Genomic DNA, 24,669 nt, shown 5'->3' on the forward strand with positions numbered 1-24,669 from the left:
GCCTAGTAGGAAAGCAATGAAGAGTTTGCTTTTCATAAAGGAGGATATTTATTCATAAACTGTCCTGGTAGATGTAAATTCAACCTGGCTCAGCAGCAGCAAGGAAGATGGGGATACAGTCAGAGTATTTTGTCATAAAATTGGCAATAAAGGAGACCATACTCAGCATCTGTATGATTTTCTACCAACTAGTTTAAAACTGAGAATCAAGTCTTTCAGAAATGGGATCTAAATCCAGAATAGACCTGACCCAGGAAATGAGAGGTGGATCATTCATCAGCTGATCATGGGTTCTTTGTCAAGTTCTCCATTATGAGTAAATGCTGGTTTTTCTCTTCAGTTTAGAAGCTGGATTGCTGAAATTTTCACTGGTCAAAGCTAGGTGGCTTAAAAAGCACAGAATCTAAAATTTGTCTTAAAAGACCTGGAGAAAGCCTGGAGAGTTACTGATCCAGTACTGATTCAGACCACTTCAAGTCCACAGATATCTGGATGGAACATACAAAGACATGAAGACTAACAGGATGAATAGCTAAGTTTAATTTCAAACATGCTCCCAAAGAACGACAGCAATGACAGAGCATGCGTTAAATTTGTTATCTTTAGAAGAAGGTGCATCATCATATCTGGATCAAATAATACAAGCGATCAAACATTTGTCACAATGTTTATTTTTAATTCTGCTTGTACAGGAGGAGGCTCCAAAAGCAGGATAAAAGTTGCTCATCACATGAAGGAAACAAAGAAACAAGCTGTAATAAAGCTCCATGCTGACAGGATGTGAACCTGAGTGTTAATTTTTCCTTCTTCCTGGATGTGCTGCTAAACAGAGAACTCAAGATGTTACACAGTGAAGAATAAATTAGCAGGACTGGTTCATGTGGACATTTACATACACTCTCTGATAACAGTAAAGGTTCTAATTTAGATGCAAACCAGTAAAGAAGATATACAGTGCCCTACATGATTCATAACCGTGGAACTTCTCTATGTTTTGTCTCATAAAAACTACAAACAGCAACGGATTTTATTGGGATTTTATGTGACAGACCAACACAAAGTCCAGGACTGAGTGCTGGAATGTTCAAAAAGCTGAAATGTTTCAAATAAAACATGAAAAGTGTGAGTTGGTATCCATCCCCTAAGGCAATAGTTTGTAGCACCATCTTTCACAGCAACTAGAGCTAAGTCTGGACTTTGACTAGGCCATTCTAACAGATGAATATGTGTTGATAAGCCATTCCATAGTTGCTCTGGCTGTGTTTAGAGTCGCTGTCCTGCTGGAAGGTGAACCTCCACCCCAGTCTGTGTCAGTCTCCACCAAGTTTTCTTCCAGGATTTTCCTGGATTTAGCTCCATCCATTGTTCTATCAATTTTTACCAGCTTTCCTGTCCCTGCAGAAGAAAAGCTTCCCCACACTGTGATGCTGCCACTGCCATGTGTCTCTATAGAAATTGTGTTTTCAGTGTGATGTGCAGTATTGGATTTCCTCTACATTTATAATGGTTTTCTAGTTCTAGTTCTGCCCTTTCGTCCACCTGCTGGGTCCTCAATATCGCTTGTGGCAAACTGCAAATCTGGCGTTCCTCCATATTTGAAGAATGTCCAACTAATAGCTGTCCTGTCAACAGATTCTCCTGCCTGAGCTGTGGATCTATGCAGCTCCTCCAGAGTCACCATGGGCCTCTTGGCTGCATCTCTGATTAATGCTCTCCTTGCCCAACCTGTCAGTTTAGGTGGACGTCCATGTCCATGTCCATATAGGTCTGCAGGTGGTCCATCCTCTCTCCATGTTCAGATGATGGATCGAACAGAGCTCTGGGAAATGTTCAAAGCTTGAAATGTTGTAGAACCTAACCCTGCTTTAAACAAAAAGAGAACTTTCTCCCTGACCTCTACTGTGTTCCTTGGTCTTCGTGGTGTTGGTTGTTCTTTAATGTTCACTAAGGAACCTCCGTAGCCAGAAACAGAACTCCAAGAGTTAGACTCATAATAAATTACACGAAGCTGAGCTTGATTTACTTATTAGTTGACTTCTCCAGGAAACTGAACTTTATTCAGAAGTGCCAAAGTGGGGCTGACAAGCATGCCACACTTTTCATGCTGTTGTAAAAGAACTGTTGAAAACCATGCATCGTTTTCCTTCTACTTCCCAAAGATACACTACTTTTTCTATCACCTAAAATCCAGATTACATTCTGGCAGGTCAAGAAGGAGCACCGCAGTTTAACTGAGGCTGCACTATAGTCCTGCTTGAGGCCAGGTGGTCAGAAGCAATGGGTGATGGAGACCACTCACTCACTTTGCAGGTCCTAAGCAGTATGCTCCAGATGTCAGTGTTGGAGAGTCAGAAATAAGAATGACTCCTAATGCAATCTTGAGACTCAGGGTGTCAGGCCACGGAGCTGTGTGCAGGTTTGTCTTGCTGTGTGAGTGTTGTTTCTCCTTTCCTCCACCAGGGTGTGACAGGTAGGTGCAGCTGTGAGGCATCAAGAGCAATCACTGAGGAGCTTCTTAAGCAGCTGAGACCTTGGAGGAGTTTGATTGGCCAAGCTGGAGTAAAACTCGGTAGACGGTGGTTGTCGGTGGTGAGACTACGTCGAAGAAGAACGGTTTTGGTGCGGCGCGGGAAAAACAAAAATAGAAATATATCGGATTCGGAAAAGGTGGATTTGGGCATAAACTGGTATGTGAATGGTTCGGTTGGAAATGGAGACAGGAAATGAGGAAGACATGGATTTTGAAGGGTGGACGCCAGCTGGGAGAGGAAGAGGGAAAGGACGTGGAAGAAATAAAATAGATGAAGGAAAGGGAATTGGTGATATTCAAGGTAGCAAGCGAGAATTGGAAGGAAGCAGTTCAGAAGAAGAAAGCATAGTTGGGAGGAAAGTTATGAGGGAGGAATTTAAAATAATATAAAACTTTAGTACGAGGAAGAACAGGATAACATCAGCCCCATTGTGGTGTCAAGAGAGATAAAAAAGAAAATTGAAGATGTTGAAATGGTAAAGATTTTGAGAGATGGAAACTTATTGGTAGTTTGTAAAAATGAAGAACAAAAGAACAAGGCTTTAAAAGTGGATAATATCTGCAAGAAAACGGTGTTGGAGAAAAAAATCATGGGAGAAAATAAAAAAATTAGAGGAGTGATTTATGGGATCCCTCTAGATGAAGATCTTGATAAAATTAAGAGAAATATTATAGGTGCAAAAGTGAATAACTTGAAGAGATTGTCAAAAACAATAAATGGAGAAAAAGTAGGAAGTATGTCAATCTTCATTGAATTTGATGAAAAAGAGTTGCCACAAAACATAAAAATAGGTTATCTCAGCTTTCAGGTTAGACCTTAAATCCCTCCACCACTTCGTTGTTTCAAATGTTAAAGGTATGGACACATAGCAGCAGTTTGTAAAGGGAAGCAGAGATGTCCAAAATGTGGTGAAGATCACAAGTTAGAAGAATGTAAAGAAGAAGTACAAGAAAAATGTTGTAACTGTGGAGGGCAACATAGAGTTACGTATGGAGGATGTGAAGTAAGGAAGAAGGCAAAAGAAATACAGATTAAAATGACTAAAAACATAAGCTATGCAGAAGCAGTTAAAAATGTGAAGGAACAGAAAACAAGAAAGATTGAACAAATAGCGAATCAAATTCACAGCAAAGCAAAGTACAGTCAGAAGAAAATGTTACAATATCAGTAGAAAAACTAATATTATTCGTAGAATATTTGATCAACTGTACTGACCAAGTTAAGCATAAAACTGAGAAGATTAAAATAATAGTGAGAGGAGCTGAAAGTTGTTGGGGTTTAAGGAGGGATCATGGGAGAACATAAATAAAACGTTGGAGGTAGATGGGAGACAAGGACCATCTGATGAAAGTACATGTTAATATTACAATGGAAGGCAAGAAGTTTAATTGCTAACGGACAAGAATTTAAAGGTTATATTGATAGTCTTGAAGAACAACCAGAAATTATTTGTGTTCAGGAATCATGGTTAAAAACAACATTGGATTTTGTGATAAAAGGATATGATGGTGTAAGAAGAGATCGACAGGAGGATGTGGAATATTTATTAAGCAAGGGATACAATATCAGGTATTAGGGAAAGAACTTGAATATATAGTAATTGAGATATGGGAACAAGAAGATAAATTTAAAATAATACATTTTTATAATCCATGTAAAACATTGTCAATTGAAATAATGGAGGAGTTAAATGAATATTTGGAAGGGAAAGTAATTTGGTGTGGAGATTTTAATGCAAATAGTACATTGTGGGGTAATTGTAATGATAAAAATGGACAAGTTATAGAAGAATTAATGGAAATAAAAAATCTAGTATGTATTAATGATGGGAGGGGAACAAGAATCAATGTAAGAACAGGGATGGAATCAGTTATTGATTTAACAATGGTTTCAAATGGTTTAGCTGGTAGTTGTGAGTGGTGAAAAAATCAACTACAGGTAGTGATCATTATCCCATTACAATAAGAGTAGGATTAACTTTAAATAATAAGATAATAAATGTCAATAAAATAACAAAATTTTAATAAGGCAGACTGGACTAAATTTAGATACTTGAGTCAAATAAACTTAGAGAAAGTAGATATGAGAATGGATATAAATGATGTAAATTTAAAAATTTGTAAGATAATCATGGAAGCAGCAGATAATTCATAAAGAAAGCAGGTTGTAAAAGTAATAAGAAAATGGTAACATGTTGGACAAATGAATGTAAAGAAGCAATAAAGTTAAGAAATAAAACGTTTAAGGTGCTAAAAGGAAATTCAATTTATTAGAATTTAATTGATTATAAAAGAAAGCAAGCAATAGTAAGGAGAACTATTAAGAAGGTAAAAAGAGAATATTGGAGAAATATCTGTAGCACAATAGGGAAAGAAACAAAAATAAAAACAATTTGGAAAATAATTAAAAGAATGAATGGCATAAAGAGAGAGTTTGAATATCCTATATTAAAAATAAATAATATAAATATAATAAAAGATGAAGTTAAAGTTGAAATATTGGCAAGAATATTTAGTAAAATTAACAGTTCAAATAATATTAGTGAAGAGGGAAGAAAAGGAAGAGAAAATACAAAACTTATATATAAAGATGTATTACAGAATGATGAAGAAACAAATAATTTGTTAAATGTTGAATTTACAAAAGCTGAATTAAATTATGCACTTAGGAAGACAAAAAATACAGCACCAGGTAAAGATCAAATTTGGTACAGAATGATAAGGCAACTTGGTGGAAAATCGAAAGATATAATATTACAATTATATAATAAAATATGGGAGGAGGGAAAATTACCACTGAGCTGGAAGGAATCAATTATAGTACCAATAGATAAACCAGGAAAAGATAAATCAAATCCAGGAAATTATAGACCAATAGCCTTAACATCAAATCTATGTAAAATAATGGAAAAAATGATTAATAGTAGACTAGTATATTATTTAAATAATAAAGGATATATGTCAAAGTATCAAAGTGGTTTTAGAAAAGGGAGGAGTACTAATGATCCAATGCTATGTTTAGAGCATGAAATTAGAAGAGCACAGGTAAATAAAGAAAGTTTAGTAGCAGTATTTTTTGATATAGAAAAAGCATATGATATGATGTGGGTGGAAGGATTATTAATTAAATTACAAATACTGGGCATTAAAGGGAAAATATTTAAATGGATCAAAGACTTTTTAACAAATAGGAAAATACAAGTTAGAATTGGGGAAGTGATCTCAGGAAAATATATAGTAGAAAATGGAACTCCACAGGGGAGTATTATAAGTCCGTTATTGTTTTCAATTATGATAAATGATGTATTTAAAGATATTGGAAAAGTAATGGGATGTTCACTTTTTGCAGATGATGGAGCTGTTTGGAAAAGAGGAAAAAATGTAGATTTCATTGTAAAGAAATTACAAGAGGTTATTATTGAAATAGAGAAATGGGCGTTACAATGGGGATTTAAGTTTTCAGTTGAAAAAACCAAAGTAATGATATTTAATCAGAAAAAAATAAACAAGGAAATAAAATTAAAATTATATAACCAAGAATTAGAGCAAGTAAAGTATATAACATTTTTAGGATTATGGTTTGATGAAAAACTAAAATGGAATATACATATTCAAAAAGTTGTTGATAAATGTAAGAAAATGTTAAATATTATGAGATGCTTGGCTGGCAGTGACTGGGGAGCAGATAGGAAATCACTAAAACAGATTTACACAGGAATGATAAGATCTAACATAGACTTTGGTTGTATAGTTTACGGTTCAGCAGCTAAAACACATCTGGTTAAATTAGATATTATCCAACATCAGGCATTAAGATTATGTACTGGAGCATTTAAAACTACACCAACAGCAGCAATAGAAATAGAAATGGGAGAAATGCCGTTAGAGTTAAGAAGAATAAAACTAGAAATAAATTATTGGTTAAATTTACAAGGTAATAACTTGGATCATCCAATTTGGGAAATTTTAAATCCATGTTGGGAAAAAGAAAAGAAAGAAATGAAGAGTTTTGGATGGACAATTGAAAATAAAGTAAAATAATTTAAAATGATTGATTTAGAAATTAGTCAAACATCACCAATATCAATTATACCACCATGGATTCTACCAGAAGCAACAGTAGATATGTCAATAATGGAAAAGAAGCAAGATAAATCTTCCATAGTAGATAGTTATTCAGTACAGATACATTTAAATAATTATTATAGATATATTCAAATATATACAGATGCATCAAAAATAAATGGAAAAGTAGGAATAGCTTTTGTAGTACCAGAATTCAATCTAAAAATAGGAAAACGAATTACAGACGGCTTATCAGTAAACACAGGAGAAATATTGGCTATATTATTAGCTTTACAATGGGTAGAAGACATAAAAACATTAAAAACAGTCATTTGCTCAGATTCAAGCTCTGCATTATTAAGTTTAAAATATAATCAGATAGTAGGATGGACATTTTATTAGAAATATTTCATACATTATACAGAATACAAAAAATGGGCTTGATAGTTATATTTGTGTGGGTTCCAGCACATATTGGAGTAGAAGGAAACGAGAGGGCAGATAAAATAGCAAAGAGGATAATTCAAAATCCTATTAGTTTTATAGTTAAAACAAGTAAATCTGAGGGAAAGAGTATTGTTCAAGGAAAGCTGATGGAAAAATAGCAAAAAAGGTGGGATGAAGGAAAAACAGGAAGATGGTTTTATAAAATTCAGAAGATAGTAGGAGAAAGAAGAAATGGAAGATGAAATAGAAAGGAGGAAAGAGTGATAACAAGGTTGAGATTTGGGCATACAAGACTTAATTATACACTTTTTAAAATTCAAAAGCATGATACTGGTAAATGTGATTACTGTGGAAAATATGAAACAATAGAACATGTTATATTAGAATGTCATAAATATGAAATAGAAAGAAGATATATGAGAAGAGAGTTTGAAGGTATTAAGGAAATGGTTAATTTATTAGATATTTCAAGGAAGAATTTAGGGAGTAAACATGTACAAATAGTGATTCGTTTTTTAAAGAAAACTAAATTATTTCATAGAATTTGATTATAGTAGATAACATTCTGAAAGTATGGAGGATATAGATGGGTAGAATACAATGTAATGTGTAAGTATGTCTATTTGTATATATACATATAGGTAAGATATATTTATTTATTTAATTTGTAGAATTTAAATATATATATATAAATAGATAGACCGACACGAACCACACTTCATACCAGTAAGTGGCGGTAATGCTACTAAAAGTTTGTTGCCAACCGCCAATAAAACCAAGAAGAAGAAGAAGAGGAGGATTTTGATTGTTTATGCTGCTGAGTGGTAATCAGACCAACAAACCCTGCTCTGTGTTTGTCTTTGTGTTAACCAGCCTTTGCTAACCCAAACTCTGTTCCTCCCTGAAGGTTGCTGACAACAATAAGTGCTCCAAGGTTCTGGCTTTTACCCTGCTGGCTGTCAACAAACCCGCTTCCTGGAGAACCCGCTGTGGTTGATCCTCCTGCTGAATGTTAAACACCTCAGTGAACTTACTTTAGTCCAAGGATCACTCAGGATCCACATGATCAGATTGCAAGATCGCTCCTCGCTTGACCATCATCTGGAGGAAGCTGCTGGCACAGCATGCTTTTCTGTCAGCCTCTGTGGCTTGCCCACTCCTCAGAACCTACACACTCATCTACAAGTAAGCCTGGAACTCTTACCTTAACATTAAGAACCACCTGCCTGATGGCAACTGCTTTCTCCTTCCTAGTGAGCTGATCCCTGAAGCACGCAGACTAAGGAATCCTGACAAAAACACTTTCAATAAACTTGCTTAAACCTTTCCTGTCTCTCTTGTATGCTGCTCTAGAGGCTCCTGGTTCAGAACCCATCATGACACAGAGGTGCTTCTATGTTAAGAAGAATAGTCAAGTTTACTCTGGTCTTATGCTTCTCTGCTTAAACATCACCATAATGTCTAGTGCATGTAGGAAAATCTGGATTTGTTTACTCCTGCCTGTACTGGACGTGGTGCAGTCTAAATAAATGTACATTTATGTAGCTTTCTTTAAGTGAAAACCTCAAAATGCTTCATCAAATGCACTGAATGCAATATTAAAACTGTAGAAAAGATAAAACACAAATACATGAACTATATGATTTCTGGAAGCTTGTCTGAGGGTTATGTTTTATATCTTTAACAGGACAGAGACATACAGTCTGAGAAGTGGGAATCAAAAAATGATGAAACAGGAAATGTTGTAACTGTTCCAGTTAAGAGCCCTGTGGCTGTGTTCTGTAAAACGTGAATACATTAACAAGCCTTTTTTTGGTTCAGCATGAGTTAAAATCTTTCTAAAGTGGGGGGAAAAAGTTTGGACCTCTTAAATGATCTCTTTAAAGACACTGATTGGCCAAACACAATACAGGTGTTTCACATAAAAGGCTTTAAATGTTGCCTGATTTGTGCAGCAAGGAAGCAAAGATTATGTCCTATTTCAGTTTAACAACCTTCTATCATCTCTGGACTTGCTGTCAAATGCATTTGGGGACCCCGGCTGCAGTTGGAAAGAACCGATTCTGTGCCGTGTGGTTTTGGTTCTGAGGCACTGCAGCCTCCTTCCAGAGGGAAGACTGTATGGGTCCATGAACAATAACAGTACCAATATACTTGAATCACAATCAGGCCTTTCTGTTCTTTAAATTACTTTATAATTATTTTTGTAGCTCACTAAGGGAACCGCAGACATCCAGACTTCATGAAAAATTACAAAATCGACATTCATTCTTAAAGTAACGTTTGTAGCTGCATGTAGCGTCAATGATCAAGAAGCTGGAAAGCAAAAGATTTTCCCATCAGGTTCAGTTAAAAACACATCCAACCTAATTATGCAATAAAACATGTGTACTATGTGATCCTATTTCAAAATCCCTGATCATTTTACAAACTGAGTTTAGATGGGTGGCTTAAAGCATGTTAGGGTTTTTATTAGGGATGCACACATTTGGGTATATATCAATATTCAATATTTATGTTGATGTTTTGGCCAATTAATGATTTTCTACATGTCTCTACCCTTTTAACACTGTGAAAAATGACCACAACACTGACATTACTTCTCTGCTTCAGTTAAACTACCCACAATCCTGCACTGCATCACCATCAATGTCACATTACCAAGCAGATACCACATGGCCAACCTCCTCCCCTCCATAAACGGCAAAAGTCGGCACTACTTTTACAGCCACTAAACCAGCAATAAATCCCAGAGTGAGACTTTGAGCACCTGAAGCTGCTCAGAGATGTCTGTACTGATGCAGAAACCTAAATGGGTTCAGACTTTATGGATATTTCACATTATTTGAAGGTGGTTTCCTGAGATATTTGTAGACTTTAGTTTTGATTATTTTGTGGGTCACAAAGCCAACAGCCCTTACTTTAAATGGACCATTAGATGTTTTACTGCAGGAAGCAAGTTAGACTGACTGGAATTCAAGCAGAAACCATGAAATTAACTTTTTACCTTCACACTGAACCATGAGACTGGTTTATTTTGTTGCCATTTTCTGCTGCTTGTTGTCCAGTTCAACTGATCTGCTAAGATCAATTCAAGCCCGAAACATTGAGATCCTGGACACAACCTTCTGAAGCATAAAAGGATCAGGGCTTTCATCTGCAGGGGTCATGGTTTCTCTATGGTCTACTGTGCTAGAGAAGGGGCAAAAGGTGAAGGTCTCAATGTACTGGTCTCTCTGGCTCTATGATCATTTGTAGAGAAGAACTGAGCAATCAGCTGGTGATGAAAATGTGGAGATTTTCAGCGTGATCGATAACCGACTGGTCAGAACGAAACTGCTACCAGGTTGTGCTGACAATTACACTCTTCTGTGCGGAAGTTGTTACTGTGGGAGGAAAATTGAAGGGTTTCAGTACCAGTGAAGTGTTTAGAAGTCAGAGGAATCCCAGAGATGTAAGGAGTTCTTTAAACTTCAAACCAGAAACCAGATCACAGCCAGACTGGATTTAAAACAGTAAAGAAGCTTTCAGCCTCTTTCTGTCATGGAAGGAGTTGGATTTAAAACATCAGGGCCCTTCTGGAAACTCAGCGGAGGTAAGGATTGACCCTCTCCAAGGAATTCAAACAGGACTGCTGTTTTTCTTCATGCTGTCCATCCTAACGATGCTAATCGCTAAGATAAGATGCTAAAGACAACTTGGAATATCAACTCTTATCATTTAGCCTGTTTCAAAATAGTAACATTTGTTTAACAGCAGTTGCCCTCCCTGACACATTGTGTAACGTCAAAGTTCTGAGGAAAAGCATCATCTCCCAGAGACTGGTGTTCTTTCATCGGTGGTCCACTGAGAACATCCTGTATACGTGTGTGTGGTAAAGCAGCTACACAATGGTTTAGAGGACAGCGCTTCAGAGGATCATTAAAAGAACGAAATCGGCTGTCCTCTCCCACACTGAAGGAGTTGTACTGTTCCTAGTGCCTCAAAATTCAACATAAAGAATATTTCTCACCTTGGACACCCACTCTTTGAATCAGGCAGATGGTACAGAATTCAAAAAACAAAGAAATGGACGAAAGAACAGCTTGTATCACCACACTTAATGCTGCAAACACATGACATTTTATAAGAACGGTGCAATAATGCATATCATGTGTTCGTAATTTATCTCTTTACATGAGTTTCTCTCTTTTCTAATTTAATGCATTGATTTAATTTTGTTGCACACATTTATTGTGTCACCATACGCGATAAGAGCTCCTTCTGCATGCATCCCTTTTTAGTTATAATCTAAAACCCTACTTACTGAACCAAAAATATGAAACTAAAGCATTTAAAAAAAATTTTATTTCATTATTTCTTGCAGAGCTCTTGCAGAAAAAATTCTCAATACATGTAAAACATGCCCAAAGTCTCTCTCGCTGCATAAATAAACCCTGATGCATAAACATGGACCCTTCTGTGTCCTGCATGACAGGGAGGGGTTCTGGGTTCCTGCTGGGTCCCAGCCAGCTCAGGGGTTTTTGGAAAATTATTTTTCTGTCGACAGCAGGCCTCTGTTCAGGTGCAGCTGAGACACACACAGAAAAACAGAAGCAATCTGACAGCTTCCCCTAAAGCCTGTAAAAAACTGGAAAAGGATGAGTGTGAAAGCATTTTGAAAGTGCATGCTGATGCCGGAGTGTGTTTTCTGATTTCTGTGTGTGTGTTGGGACGATGCAGACACCCTGTCAGATTATCACACGCTGGCAGCAGGTGGTCTAATATGCCCATCTGTCAATTATTCTTACGCTGGCTTACAGCTGTATGGAAGAGAGAAACAACAGATATCTTCTACAAACATCCTCACCCTCAGAGTTTCTGTTTGCAGCAGCTGCCTCATTTCAGCTCAATTTGAACCCAAAGACGCTAAATAAACTTGTCTTTGAAGCTCATTCTAGCAGGGTCATGTTTTACTTTTAATTTGTTGGGTTTTATTGTTTCTGTTGCAGCTCTGCTGTGACCTCAGATCCTGACAGCTTTGGAGATTATCTGCTATTGTTTTCAGCGGTGGTAATCTGCAGCAGAAAATGGAAACCCACCATGAGTTCATGGCAAAGGTTTTTTCAGGGTTTGGTTTATTGTTCTGAACTAATTATTCCCTTGGTATTTTTAGCTCATATTCAAAGGTGAGTCTGATGAAAGATAAATAGAAGATCCAGCTTCTGTCAGGCTTTAAATTAATTAATTGCTTGTGGAGTTTTTCCTTTTTACCACATTTGATCTTATTTTCTAGTTTCTGTGTGCAAAGATTTTAATATCTGGCTAAATACAGAATATAGGTCAGGCTCATATGTTTGATGCATGTGGAACATCAGGGTACATGTGTGGCACTCTCTGTGAAATGCCTCCACAGCTTGCTGTCTGAGAACGGGAACTCATTGAGAAAATTAACCCCACAGGTGAAATAATTCACCGTCTTCACATAGTTAAAACTGAGGTTTGATTATTCACCTCTCTGGATGAGAATAAATGACAGCAAACAGATGAATAGGCTGATTGATGAGGCTCATAATCACCTTATTGAGGCGATAAAAAAAACACACAGAGTTAATTATTCATTGCCGGTCCTGGTCCATGAGTTTCAACCTGTTCTAAGCAGCAGCCTTCTGAATGAATGTCTCTCCAAATAAAATATTTGGGTTGTCTCATCAGATGTGAGATAATATTTTGCACCTTCTGCTAATTGGATCAAACCAGAATGTGTAATGTGAATAATTCACCCTGTCTGCATTAATAACCGCAGTATCCAAATGCACATCTGTGCTAAAACACTGTCTGGGATTTATAAGGCCTTTGTTGTCATCCAATAAGTAAAATATGACTGATGCAGAAGCTCATTTTCACTTTAAATCTGTAAAACCTAAATCACTGACATAATTTAAATGACTTTAAAGACCCAAAAACTATTTTGTCTGCAACAATCTTTGTTCTCAGAGCAAAACATGCAACATCAAACAATAAAACCTTTAAAAGCTGCAACACACTAAGCACTGAAAAATAAAGAGATGATCATAATATCTCATCTCAAGTTTGTATTTTATGGATAAATGGATTAAACTGGGCAGATTGGGTTAAAATGGAAACACTGGAACTGTACTAAAACAGAACTGAGGAACTAGAAGTGGACAACAGAACCCAAAAACCTGCTGAGCTGAAGGGAATATTGGATGGATTACAACCTCCTTCAGCATTTCATAGAAGCTCCTTGACCAGTCTGAAGAACCTCCAGCAGCTTGTAGAACAGCCTTCAGCATTTTGTAGAACCTCTATCATTAGCTCGAAGAACCTCTTTCACCAGTTCGTAGAAACTCCCTCAGCAGTTCATAGAGCCTTTTTAACCAATTGGAGGAAACTCCAGCAGCTTAGCTTGTAGAGGCTACTTGAGCAGGTCTTAGACCCTTCTTCAGCAGTTTGTTGAAACTTCTTTTCCAGTTCGAAGAAACTCCAGCAGATTAGCTTGTAGTTAACACTCACTAGGACTAGAAATCAACATGTCCACAATGAAACCAAAAATATTTCTATTAAACTGGAGATTTTGATCAACATTTTATCGTTTCTTATACAGGTCCTTCTCAAAATATTAGCATATTGTGATAAAGTTCATTATTTTCCATAATGTCATGATGAATATTTAACATTCATATATATTAGATTCATTGCACACTAACTGAAATATTTCAGGTCTTTTATTGTCTTAATACGGATGATTTTGGCATACAGCTCATGAAAACCCAAAATTCATATCTCACAAAATTAGCATATTTCATCCGACCAATAAAAGAAAAGTGTTTTTAATACAAAAAACGTCAACCTTCAAATAATCATGTACAGTTATGCACTCAATACTTGGTCAGGAATCCTCTTGCAGAAATGACTGCTTCAATGCGGCGTGGCATGGAGGCAATCAGCCTGTGGCACTGCTGAGGTCTTATGGAGGCCCAGGATGCTTCGATAGCGGCCTTTAGCTCATCCAGAGTGTTGGGTCTTGAGTCTCTCAACGTTCTCTTCACAATATCCCACAGATTCTCTATGGGGTTCAGGTCAGGAGAGTTGGCAGGCCAATTGAGCACAGTGATACCATGGTCAGTAAACTATTTACCAGTGGTTTTGGCACTGTGAGCAGGTGCCAGGTCGTGCTGAAAAATGAAATCTTCATCTCCATAAAGCTTTTCAGCAGATGGAAGCATGAAGTGCTCCAAAATCTCCTGATAGCTAGCTGCATTGACCCTGCCCTTGATAAAACACAGTGGACCAACACCAGCAGCTGACACGGCACCCCAGACCATCACTGACTGTGGGTACTTGACACTGGACTTCTGGCATTTTGGCATTTCCTTCTCCCCAGTCTTCCTCCAGACTCTGGCACCTTGATTTCCGAATGACATGCAGAATTTGCTTTCATCTGAAAAAAGTACTTTGGACCACTGAGCAACAGTCCATTGCTGCTTCTCTGTAGCCCAGGTCAGGCGCTTCTGCCGCTGTTTCTGGTTCAAAAGTGGCTTGACCTGGGGAATGCGGCACCTGTAGCCCATTTCCTGCACACGCCTGTGCACGGTGGCTCTGGATGTTTCTACTCCAGACTCAGTCCACTGCTTCCGCAGGTCCCCCAAGGTCTGGAATCGGCCCTTCTCCACAATCTTCCTCAGGGTCTGGTCACCTTTTCTCGTTGTGCAGCGTTTTCTGCCACACTTTTTCCTTCCCACAGACTTCCCACTGAGGGGCCTTGATACAGCACTCTGGGAACAGCCTATTCGTTCAGAAATGTCTTTCTGTGTCTTACCCTCTTGCTTGAGGGTGTCAATAGTGGCCTTCTGGACAGCAGTCAGGTCGGCAGTCTTACCCATGATTGGGGTTTTGAGTGATGAACCAGGCTGGGAGTTTTAAAGGCCTCAGGAATCTTTTGCAGGTGTTTAGAGTTAACTCGTTGATTCAGATGATTAGGTTCATAGCTCGTTTAGAGACCCTTTTAATGATATGCTAATTTTGTGAGATAGGAATTTTGGGTTTTCATGAGCTGTATGCCAAAATCATCCGTATTAAGACAATAAAAGACCTGAAATATTTCAGTTAGTGTGCAATGAATCTAAAATATATGAATGTTAAATTTTCATCATAACATTATGGAAAATAATGAACTTTATCACAATATGCTAATATTTTGAGAAGGACCTGTATTCAGGCTAAACATGAGTTCCAGCTTTAAATAAATCTGCAACCGAGGAGCAAATGTTCAGTTTGAAAAAACTTGAAGAACCTCTTTTAGCAGTTCATAGAACCTCCATCAAAAGTTTGTAATATCTCACAGGAATTATTATATTTAGTATTAGAAGAAGAGGAGGAACCATTTAGCCTTTTCTTCTGGATGGTGAAAATTATCAGTCAATATAGTTTGTGTATAAAGAACCATTTCAGTTGCATTTATGTTTCTAAATGGATTTTTTTTGTTTGCTGTTTTCCATGAACCTAGAGTCCTTTCAAATAAAGGAGGGAACCGAGGAGCAAATATTTGGCTATTTGAAAAAAAAAAACACAAACTCAAACTTTTCCTCGTTTGGCTTCAACAGCCACTTAATAACCGACAATTAACCATTATTTCCACATAATAAAAAGAAGCCCAAACCTTTCACTGGTTGAAATTTATGTTTTGGATTAATTGCAGGGAATTTTAGAACTACAAACCAGGTGATTGTTCTGCAACATCGCTGGTAGCTGATGTTCAGGTCTTAAAATCAGTGACGTCAAAAAATAAACTCACGCAGCTGAACTCGTACATCATTGGCAACAAATAAAAACAGTGAAATCCACAAGTTTACTGTGATTAGACACAAACACACTAATCCAAACTCAGAAGCACCAACGCTGCTTTGAACCAGGATGAGGTTTAACAGAGAAGGTGGCTTTTCTTTAGCGTCTGAAACGGGTAGAAAGACACGGGTGGTAAATAAAGGGGGTGAGGGTTGGTTTGGGTCGGACCAACCTTTACCACAGGTTTAAACCCATGGCAGCCAAGCAAGGATGCAGTAGTAAGGATATCCCATTAGACAATCAGCAGCCTAAGAAAGCATCCAATGTGATGAATGAATCCCTGTTTGGGTTTAGAATCAAAGGCGCGTGCTTCTGACTGGAACACCGTCCGAATGGAGGGACGGGCCCCAACAGATGTTAACAGCAGGGAGGTTTTGATCGTGTTCCACTTTCATCAGGTCGCTGCTGTGTGAGCCTGATGATGAGGTCAACAACAGCAGGATTACATCTTCAGATTAGATTACTCCCTCCCTCCGACTCATCTTTCACATCCCTCCATCGTCTACATTTTATTTATTTGTCTGTTTATCTTTTCTCATTTTTCTGGGCCTGTAATCTCTGATCCGTCTTTGTGCTACAAAAATGGAGGCCAGCGATGTTTGGTGCTGATTTCAGTGGTTTCAGGTAGTAAATGTGAACTGTCATTTCACCAGATGTTAACCTGACCCAACAATCTGATGTTTTCCTGAGCTTAATAAGCAACAAAAGGAGATTAACTCCAATTAACCATTTGTTTTGAGTTTTCTCATTTCTGTCACCAACAGCTGCACAGTATTGTTAAATTAGGGCAACAAGAGGTAGTTTCTGTGAACCCTTGTTGGGACCCACAGCCATGGTTACAACGTGAAAGGCCAGTACAAACTTTCCTGGAACTTTCAAAATAAATTGCATTAACCTACTTCCGGCACAGCCAGGAAACGGGGTAACTGCGGAGTTCCTGTGACGTCACTGTCCACATAAAAGCCCCGCTCTTGCTACATCCTTTCTCTACCACCCGGACTCCATGCGAGGCTGGCCGGGGAGACAGCGCGCTAGTCTCTCTTTGCTGGCAAACAGACATAAACTCTCCAACTGGATCCAAGGGTGTCATACGATCATCAATCATATCCACTGAGTTAAGTACGAGTGAATAACTGTTTGTGTACCCGGTATTCATTCATAAAAAGGGGGAAATTAAGGTATAAGCATTGCTTTACTTTCTCTCTGAGGCCTGCAGAAGCAAACTGTGTTCCAGAGAGTTCCCCAGTAGAGACGCGGTCTCTACGAAGCCGAGTGGAGCGGTTTCCCTGCCTGAGAGAAGGACAACAAGTAGCCACATCACCGTGGTAACGTGCAGTTTGGTCGGCCCCGACAGAGCGGCCGCCCAGCCACTGCTCCGGAGGTCAGCTGGAAGCTAATCCTTTGTTCATGGAGCTTTCTTCAAACGTCATCGTCGCCCAGACAACTTCTCCTCAACACGTTTCAAATGAGGTTAAGGTTTGGGCAGAGAGATATTTAGGATGAAATGATCTGAACGTTTTTCATTTTATGAAGTTTGGTTTTGTTTGTGAAACTCAGCTATCTTGGTGCAAGGTGTACTGATTATTTCCTAAGTTAGTTCCAAGACTAACTTAACTTCATTTCCAGATTCTTCAAGATAATCCTTGGTTCTCAAACATAAACATTGCATGGTAATGTTGCATCACTCTTTTTGGTCATAATTATCAATCATCTTTAATCAACTTGTTTATATTGTACATAGTCCATTAGTCTTCATTATTCTTTAATTCTGCTTGGTAGTTTAGTTGAATTGTTTTAGCAAAGTAAAGAGTTTGTTGATTGAAATATGTTTGACTTTGAGTTGACTTATTTTTATTAATAAATTCTTGTACAGGTCCTTCTCAAAATATTAGCATATTGTGATAGAGTTTATTATTTTCCATAATGTCATGATGAAAATTTAACATTCATATATTTTAGATTCATTGCACACTAACTGAAATATTTCAGGTCTTTTATTGTCTTAATACGGATGATTTTGGCATACAGCTCATGAAAACCCAAAATTCCTATCTCACAAAATTAGCATATCATTAAAAGGGTCTCTAAACAAGCTATGAACCTAATCATCTGAATCATCGAGTTAACTCTAAACACCTGCAAAAGATTCCTGAGGCTTTTAAAACTCCCAGCCTGGTTCATCACTCAAAACCCCAATCATGGGTAAGACTGCCGACCTGACTGCTGTCCAGAAGGCCACTATTGACACCCTCAAGCAAGAGGGTAAGACACAGAAAGAAATTTCTGAACGAATAGGCTGTTCCCAGAGTGCTGTATCAAGGCACCTCAGTGGGAAGTCTGTGGGAAGGAAAAGGTGTGGCAGAAAACGCTGCACAACGAGAAGAGGTGACCGGACCCTGAGGAAGATTGTGGAGAAGGGCCGATTCCAGACCTTGGGGGACCTGCGGAAGCAGTGGACTGAGTCTGGAGTAGAAACATCCAGAGCCACCGTGCACAGGCGTGTGCAGGAAATGGGCTACAGGTGCCGCACTCCCCAGACCTGGGCTACAGAGAAGCAGCACTGGACTGTTGCTCAGTGGTCCAAAATACTTTTTTCGTATGAAAGCAAATTCTGCATATCATTCGGAAAGCAAGGTGCCAGAGTCTGGAGGAAGACTGGGGAGAAGGAAATGCCAAAATGCCAGAAGTCCAGTGTCAAGTACCCACAGTCAGTGATGGTCTGGGGTGCCGTGTCAGCTGCTGGTGTTGGTCCACTGTGTTTTATCAAGGGCAGGGTCAATGCAGCTAGCTATCAGGAGATTTTGGAGCACTTCCTGCTTCCATCTGTTGAAAAGCTTTATGGAGATGAAGATTTCATTTTTCAGCACAACCTGGCACCTGCTCACAGTGCCAAAACCACTGGTAAATGGTTTACTGACCATGGTATCACTGTGCTCAATTGGCCGGACAATTCTCCTGACCTGAACCCCATAGAGAATCTGTGGGATATTGTGAAGAGAACGTTGAGAGACTCAAGACCCAACACTCTGGATGAGCTAAAGGCCGCTATCGAAGCATCCTGGGCCTCCATAAGACCTCAGCAGTGCCACAGGCTGATTGGCTCCATGCCACGCCGTATTGAAGCAGTCATTTCTGCCAAAGGATTCCCAACCAAGTATTGAGTGCATAACTGTACATGATTATTTGAAGGTTGACGTGTTTTGTATTAAAAACACTTTTCTTTTATTGGTCGGATGAAATATGCTAATTTTGTGAGATAGGAATTTTGGGTTTTCATGAGCTGTATGCCAAAATCATCCGTATTAAGACAATAAATGACCTGAAATATTTCAGTTAGTGTGCAATGAATCTAAAATATATGAATGTTAAATTTTCATCATGACATTATGGAAAATAATGAACTTTATCACAATATGCTAATATTTTGAGAAGGACCTGTATTTTAAGAAATTGTGTGAATTCATTCCATATATGTGCAGAGTTTATGCTGTTCAATAATGTCAGAGTTCGTCTCACACCTTTCTATTTTGTCCTAAAACCATCGCCTTACTGGGCTGGTATTCACAGGACAACCCTTAACAGACCGGAATATTATTTGATAAAATATTAATATTAAATATTAAATAATATTTTCAGGTTCATAGTCACAACCCCCTCCTGGTGGAGGTTCTCAGTGACCATTTGATGGACAACAGTCTCATCAGTAGTCTTTCCCAAGATTATGTAGGCCATAACTCCAAGTTTTTTTTATTAAAAACTGTGTTTTTTGATTAGTATTATGCAATATTTTCTGAGGAACTGAATTTTGGGTTTTCAGTAACTATAAATCACAATCATCAAAATTAACAAAAGTATATCCTTCTGCCCTGCAGAAGCAGAAATCTGCAAAGGTTTTCCAGTCTTTCTCTACGGAAGATTGATTTGAATTAGTTGAATTATTTTCTCTCAACTGTCCAATTGGATATCTTCTAAACATCTTAGTTCTTCAGAGACTCAGTCCTTCAACAGAAAATAAACACTTAAATGTCACTATTGTAACACCAACCATGTATTTTGTGTTATAGCCTGAAATGCAGGAATGAACATAAGTTACTAAAGTGAAGACGACGAGATAAAACATGAATAATGTTGGGTTTATATCATCAGAGAGAAAATATTTATAGGAGTCAGTTTTCTTTCTTTTTTAGTTTTCCACTGGGGAACCCATCAAGGCCCAAACCTTGTTACTGAGGTGATTCTGGTTCCTGAGTGATGACAGGATAGAGTGGGAGATCAGAGCCTCATCTGCAGTAATGAAGACATTACTTTGGTCTGTTGTGGTTAAACTCTGGTCCCAGTTTGAGTCTCTGACTCGAGTTGCATTTAAATCACAAAATAACAGACTCAACTCAGACTTGTGCCCCAATGACTTCAGCCTTGACTTGGACTCATGGTCACAGACTCGAGTCTTAGAACCAGTTTTTATCTCCTGTAATGAAGAGTGAAAGGAAGCTGGTGTGTGAGCTCCAGACTGTTTTAACTGTGAAAGGATGAGTTTTATTATTTGCCAGTGACGTTGGTGGATTATTATGGGATGTTATAGCTCATAACAACCTGTTCATGTCAGCTGTAGCTTCCTACCGCCATTCCACTGCTATCCCTTCTGGCCTGGGAACACCTAGGGATCCCTCAGGAGGATCTGGAGAATATCGCTGTCGATAAAGATGTCTGAGTTTCCTTCCTGGACCGGTTACTTACGCAAACTAAATGCAAGTCAGGCTTATATTTGGATCCATGACCTTAACGGTTGGTTCTGTGAAGTTCAGGATGCACTTACCACACAGCACAGCTTGTAAGAGTGAATATTACTTCAACATCACCCATCCCAAACCAACAGATGGAAACATAACCTTCCAGAATTGTTTGAAATTAATAAACAATAGTTTTTGAAAGAAGGACTGGAAACAACACGACAAATCAAACCATATCGGAGTTAATTATTTCCAATCAGCTCCACCACAGCTCCAAACACGATCAGAACACATGAAAACAGAATATTTGAATGAAGTAAAATGAAATGAAATCAGAACATCAACCAATCCGCTCCTGCTGGACGAACCTCCCTCATCCTGACACCTGAGGACTCCCGGTCGAATCAGCATAGGGATTGTGCTGGGGTGAGGATAAACTTTGGTTCCCACGGCAACCCATTGATAATCCAGCATGGAGGATTATAGAGGAAAGTCATTTAGGAGGATGAAAAAATCGGGGGATTTGAAATGTATCCCAAGTGAGATTCAGGAAGAGAGATTCAGCTCAGCGGCGATGGAAGAGCGGGCTGGGGCGGATAATAGGGAAGGAGGGGCTCCGGACTCACCTATATCAGAGTCTTTGTGGTTCTTGATGAGTTCAGCGAGCTCAAAGTTTCCAGCAATAATGGCTACCTGCAGAGAGGAAAACAAGAAACGTAGAGAAGAAAAAAAGGATTTATTGGATGTTCTATTTTCAGTCCAATTACGTTTGTTACTGACACATAATTGATTTTTGTTTTAAACTGAACTTTTTATTCATTAAAAACAATCCAGTAATCAAGATTCACACAATGCATAAAGTGCAGTTTACACAAGTCAAATGTCCAGGTTTCCTTCCACAATGATCACTAAGGCCATTGCATCCTGACACCGCATAATGCAGAGAAACTTAAAGTTTTTACACAAACAGTTACTTATTTACGTTTTATCACAGAATGTTCTGCTGAAAGTGTGATGATGTACTTTACTCAAAATTATGACCCTGTAACTTCAACTCCTGCAACCTGAGTTTCATCTCCTCATGTAGCGATATCACATGTAGGTCATTTTGTCTGTTCTCAAGCAGCTCTTAGATTTAGGCTCTGAATGTTTCGGTACAAACTGGACCTGCAGGTTCTCTTTAAGCTGTCAGATCTTCTACAGGAAATACTGTAGACATGTAATAATGCACGCGTGGCCACCCAATCACTCTGCGACTCATGCTTCTCATAGAGGGACTGTCTCTGCCAGCTATTGTGAAACATAAACAATGACATCGCATGCACGACCTTTTACCTCTAAAGGTAGTTATGATGTACTGGTGTGTCACCTGCTTATTTGGAAGAAAATCAATATTAAAGAAATCATACATTGTATTCTTGTTGTACCTGGGGGATTAACAGCAATCTGTCTATTTCAATTATTTTGATCTTCTTTGTGTGTTTTGCTTTGAGCTCACTGCAAATCCACAAAAAATCCACAAGACAAACTTCTTTAAGAGTGCAGCGCCCCCTCATGGTTACTCATATTTTAAGCCAAAGAATGAAAAAACATTTGCTTCTCTTTTTCCACTTTATTCTTAACTTTAACTTCTTTTTGCTCTGAGAACAAAGAACCGGGTATTTTAGGTACAATTATAGCTAAAACAAATAAATATGTACCAATGTATTCATTATTAGACTCTCCTGCACAGTGAGGGTGATTTTATGTCAGGCATCAAGAATACAGAATCATACCAGCGTCAACAATGTTTGTCCACTAGGAGGCAGTAGAGAGATATCAAACTGTTGGACTCATAGATTTTTAAATGGTCAGTGACCCAGATGGTTCTGTGCTCGACCCAGAAGATTTGAGTTAGAAGAACTCAAGTCTCAGGTAAAGATCATCATCTCAGCAAAGGTAAAACAGACCTGTCCACTTTATTCTGTGTGCTGAGCACTCACACACACACACACACACACACACACACACCAGAAGCATTATGTAAGAATGCCTGCTCTGCTTCCTGGGCAACAAATATTCAGAGAGAGGAGAGAGTTGGACAGCAGGTGTGTGTTATTAAAGCAGAGCTATGGAGTGGGAACATTTCCATGTTTGCTGCATTGAAGACCTCATCAACGTTGTTTCTGGGAAAAAGAGGTGACGGAAGACACAAAGGGAGGCTTTCCATCAATGTGACGTATCCTGAATATTTAGCCAGCTGCATTTATAGGTTTTATAATCTGAGGAAAAAGGCTTCCTCTTAAATAAAAAGCATGTCAGTAAATGTATATTTTTAGTGTATTCGGGGAGCAAAATCTGTTTCCTCAGAAGCGGATGGAGGAGGGGACGGATGCTGAGAATTGGCTGGATCTCCCACTCATTCTAAGGATCTCCCAGAGCACATGCCACATAGTGTGACGAATCTGTGACTGTGCTGTTCTGCAAGAGAAGACCTTAAATTCAACGGCAGGAAGAAACCAGCTTTATTTTCCTCAGTGACTCGAGACACATGAACAACTACTTACCGCATGTAATGCACATATTATACTCTGATTAATGGCACACAACCTAATTGAATGCACTTAAATTTTGCATTGGGCTCTTCTCCTGAATCTCCTGGGTTCTACTCCAATGTTTGATCTTTCAGTTAATGATTCATTGGATCACTGACACATTTTCAGCAGTTAAACTGAAAGCAATGTGCAAAATAGTAAAATAGAGGCAAAATGTGGGGCATTTCTGGCAGGTCAGATTTATGGTGCATGCTGGATATTGGTGTTTTGTATAACCAGGAACTGAGCAGACCTTTGAGTGTTTTTTTGTTGGAAGTGGATGATATTCAGCATCAAACAAAACAAATATTCACCAGTGCAGAAACAGAATCACTTGCTGTTCAAAAACAAAGACTTTATAGACTCAGCATATTCAGCTCTGTGAGAAGCCATTTTTCAAAGGAGTATAAGATTCTGTCATTGATTTAATGTATAAATGTTGAACAACTCTTTAATAAAGACAGTAAATTTTCTTTGCTGCACAAGCGCATCACTTCCTGCTACATATCCCTGTAGCCTGATAGGCCAACAGAGCTTCGGTGCAGCACGCAATCCTGAACCAAACTCAGAACTCCAAAAAGGTGGAAAACTGGAGGTGCTGAAAGACACATGAGCCCAAAGAGTCAAAGCATCTCCAGCTTTAAAATGCAGAGATGCTGCTGCATTATTAATGAAGCTAAACATCAGTGTTGTGATCCTGAGATGGGAAGTTATGAGAAACTCTGCAGCTGGGCTTTCTCAAGTCCAGCTTCAGTGAGTTTGTTTCCAGAACCAGTGCTGTACATCAAGACCAGCCCAAACATAATAAAACCAGTAATCCGCTCACATGTTCAAGCCTTCCTGACATCTGGTTTTTACCAATCATTGAATTGTAATATTACTTGGATTTTATTGTTTTTCTGCAGGGATGCACACTATATCTGAGTAATATCGGTATCAGCCGATGTTAGTCAACTTTTAACATACTAGTACCGGTCCCATAAGTAAAACTGGGTCGATATTAACAACTGATGTTTTTTTCCAGGTTGTTGCCATTTGCGTTTCAGGAGGAGAGGGGGTTGGTTTGTGGTATCTGTTTGGTCATGTCACGCAGCAGAGGATTGTGGACATTTAACTCTGAAATGAAACGCAGACATTTTCACAGCGCTGACGTCAGTAATAAGAACCTGAGGTAAACGTTTCTCTGTGAAACTAACAGAGTTTCTAGATGAGTCCCCAAATCTTCACCTGAATCAAACATTTGAGGCACAGTAGAAACTCATCTTCCATCCTTCTGCCGATTTAGAACAGAGTTCATAGTTCATAGTTGAGAGGCCTCAACAATCTCCTGGATCAAAGACTACCTGACAAACAGACCACAGTTTGTGAGACTGAAGGGTTGTGAGTCTAACCAGGTAGTCAGCAGCACAGGAGCACCACAGGGGACGGTACTCTCACCATTCCTTTTCACTCTGTACGCCTCAGACTTCCAGTACAA

At 38.6% G+C, this 24,669-nt stretch overlaps 1 protein-coding gene across 1 annotated transcript in view; it reads right to left on the reverse strand.

Moving 5' to 3' along the window:
* LOC124866761 (SH3 and multiple ankyrin repeat domains protein 2-like) overlaps nucleotides 1–24,669 on the reverse strand; it is a 317,419-nt gene that overhangs the window by 124,476 nt on the left and 168,274 nt on the right. Inside the window, exon 12 of the mRNA XM_047362701.1 lies at nucleotides 21,246–21,312. Coding sequence (XP_047218657.1) covers nucleotides 21,246–21,312 — 67 coding nt within the window. The remainder of the gene's footprint in view (nucleotides 1–21,245; nucleotides 21,313–24,669) is intronic.

Source organism: Girardinichthys multiradiatus, chromosome 4, assembly GCF_021462225.1.
Source record: "Girardinichthys multiradiatus isolate DD_20200921_A chromosome 4, DD_fGirMul_XY1, whole genome shotgun sequence".
Taxonomy (NCBI): domain Eukaryota; kingdom Metazoa; phylum Chordata; class Actinopteri; order Cyprinodontiformes; family Goodeidae; genus Girardinichthys; species Girardinichthys multiradiatus.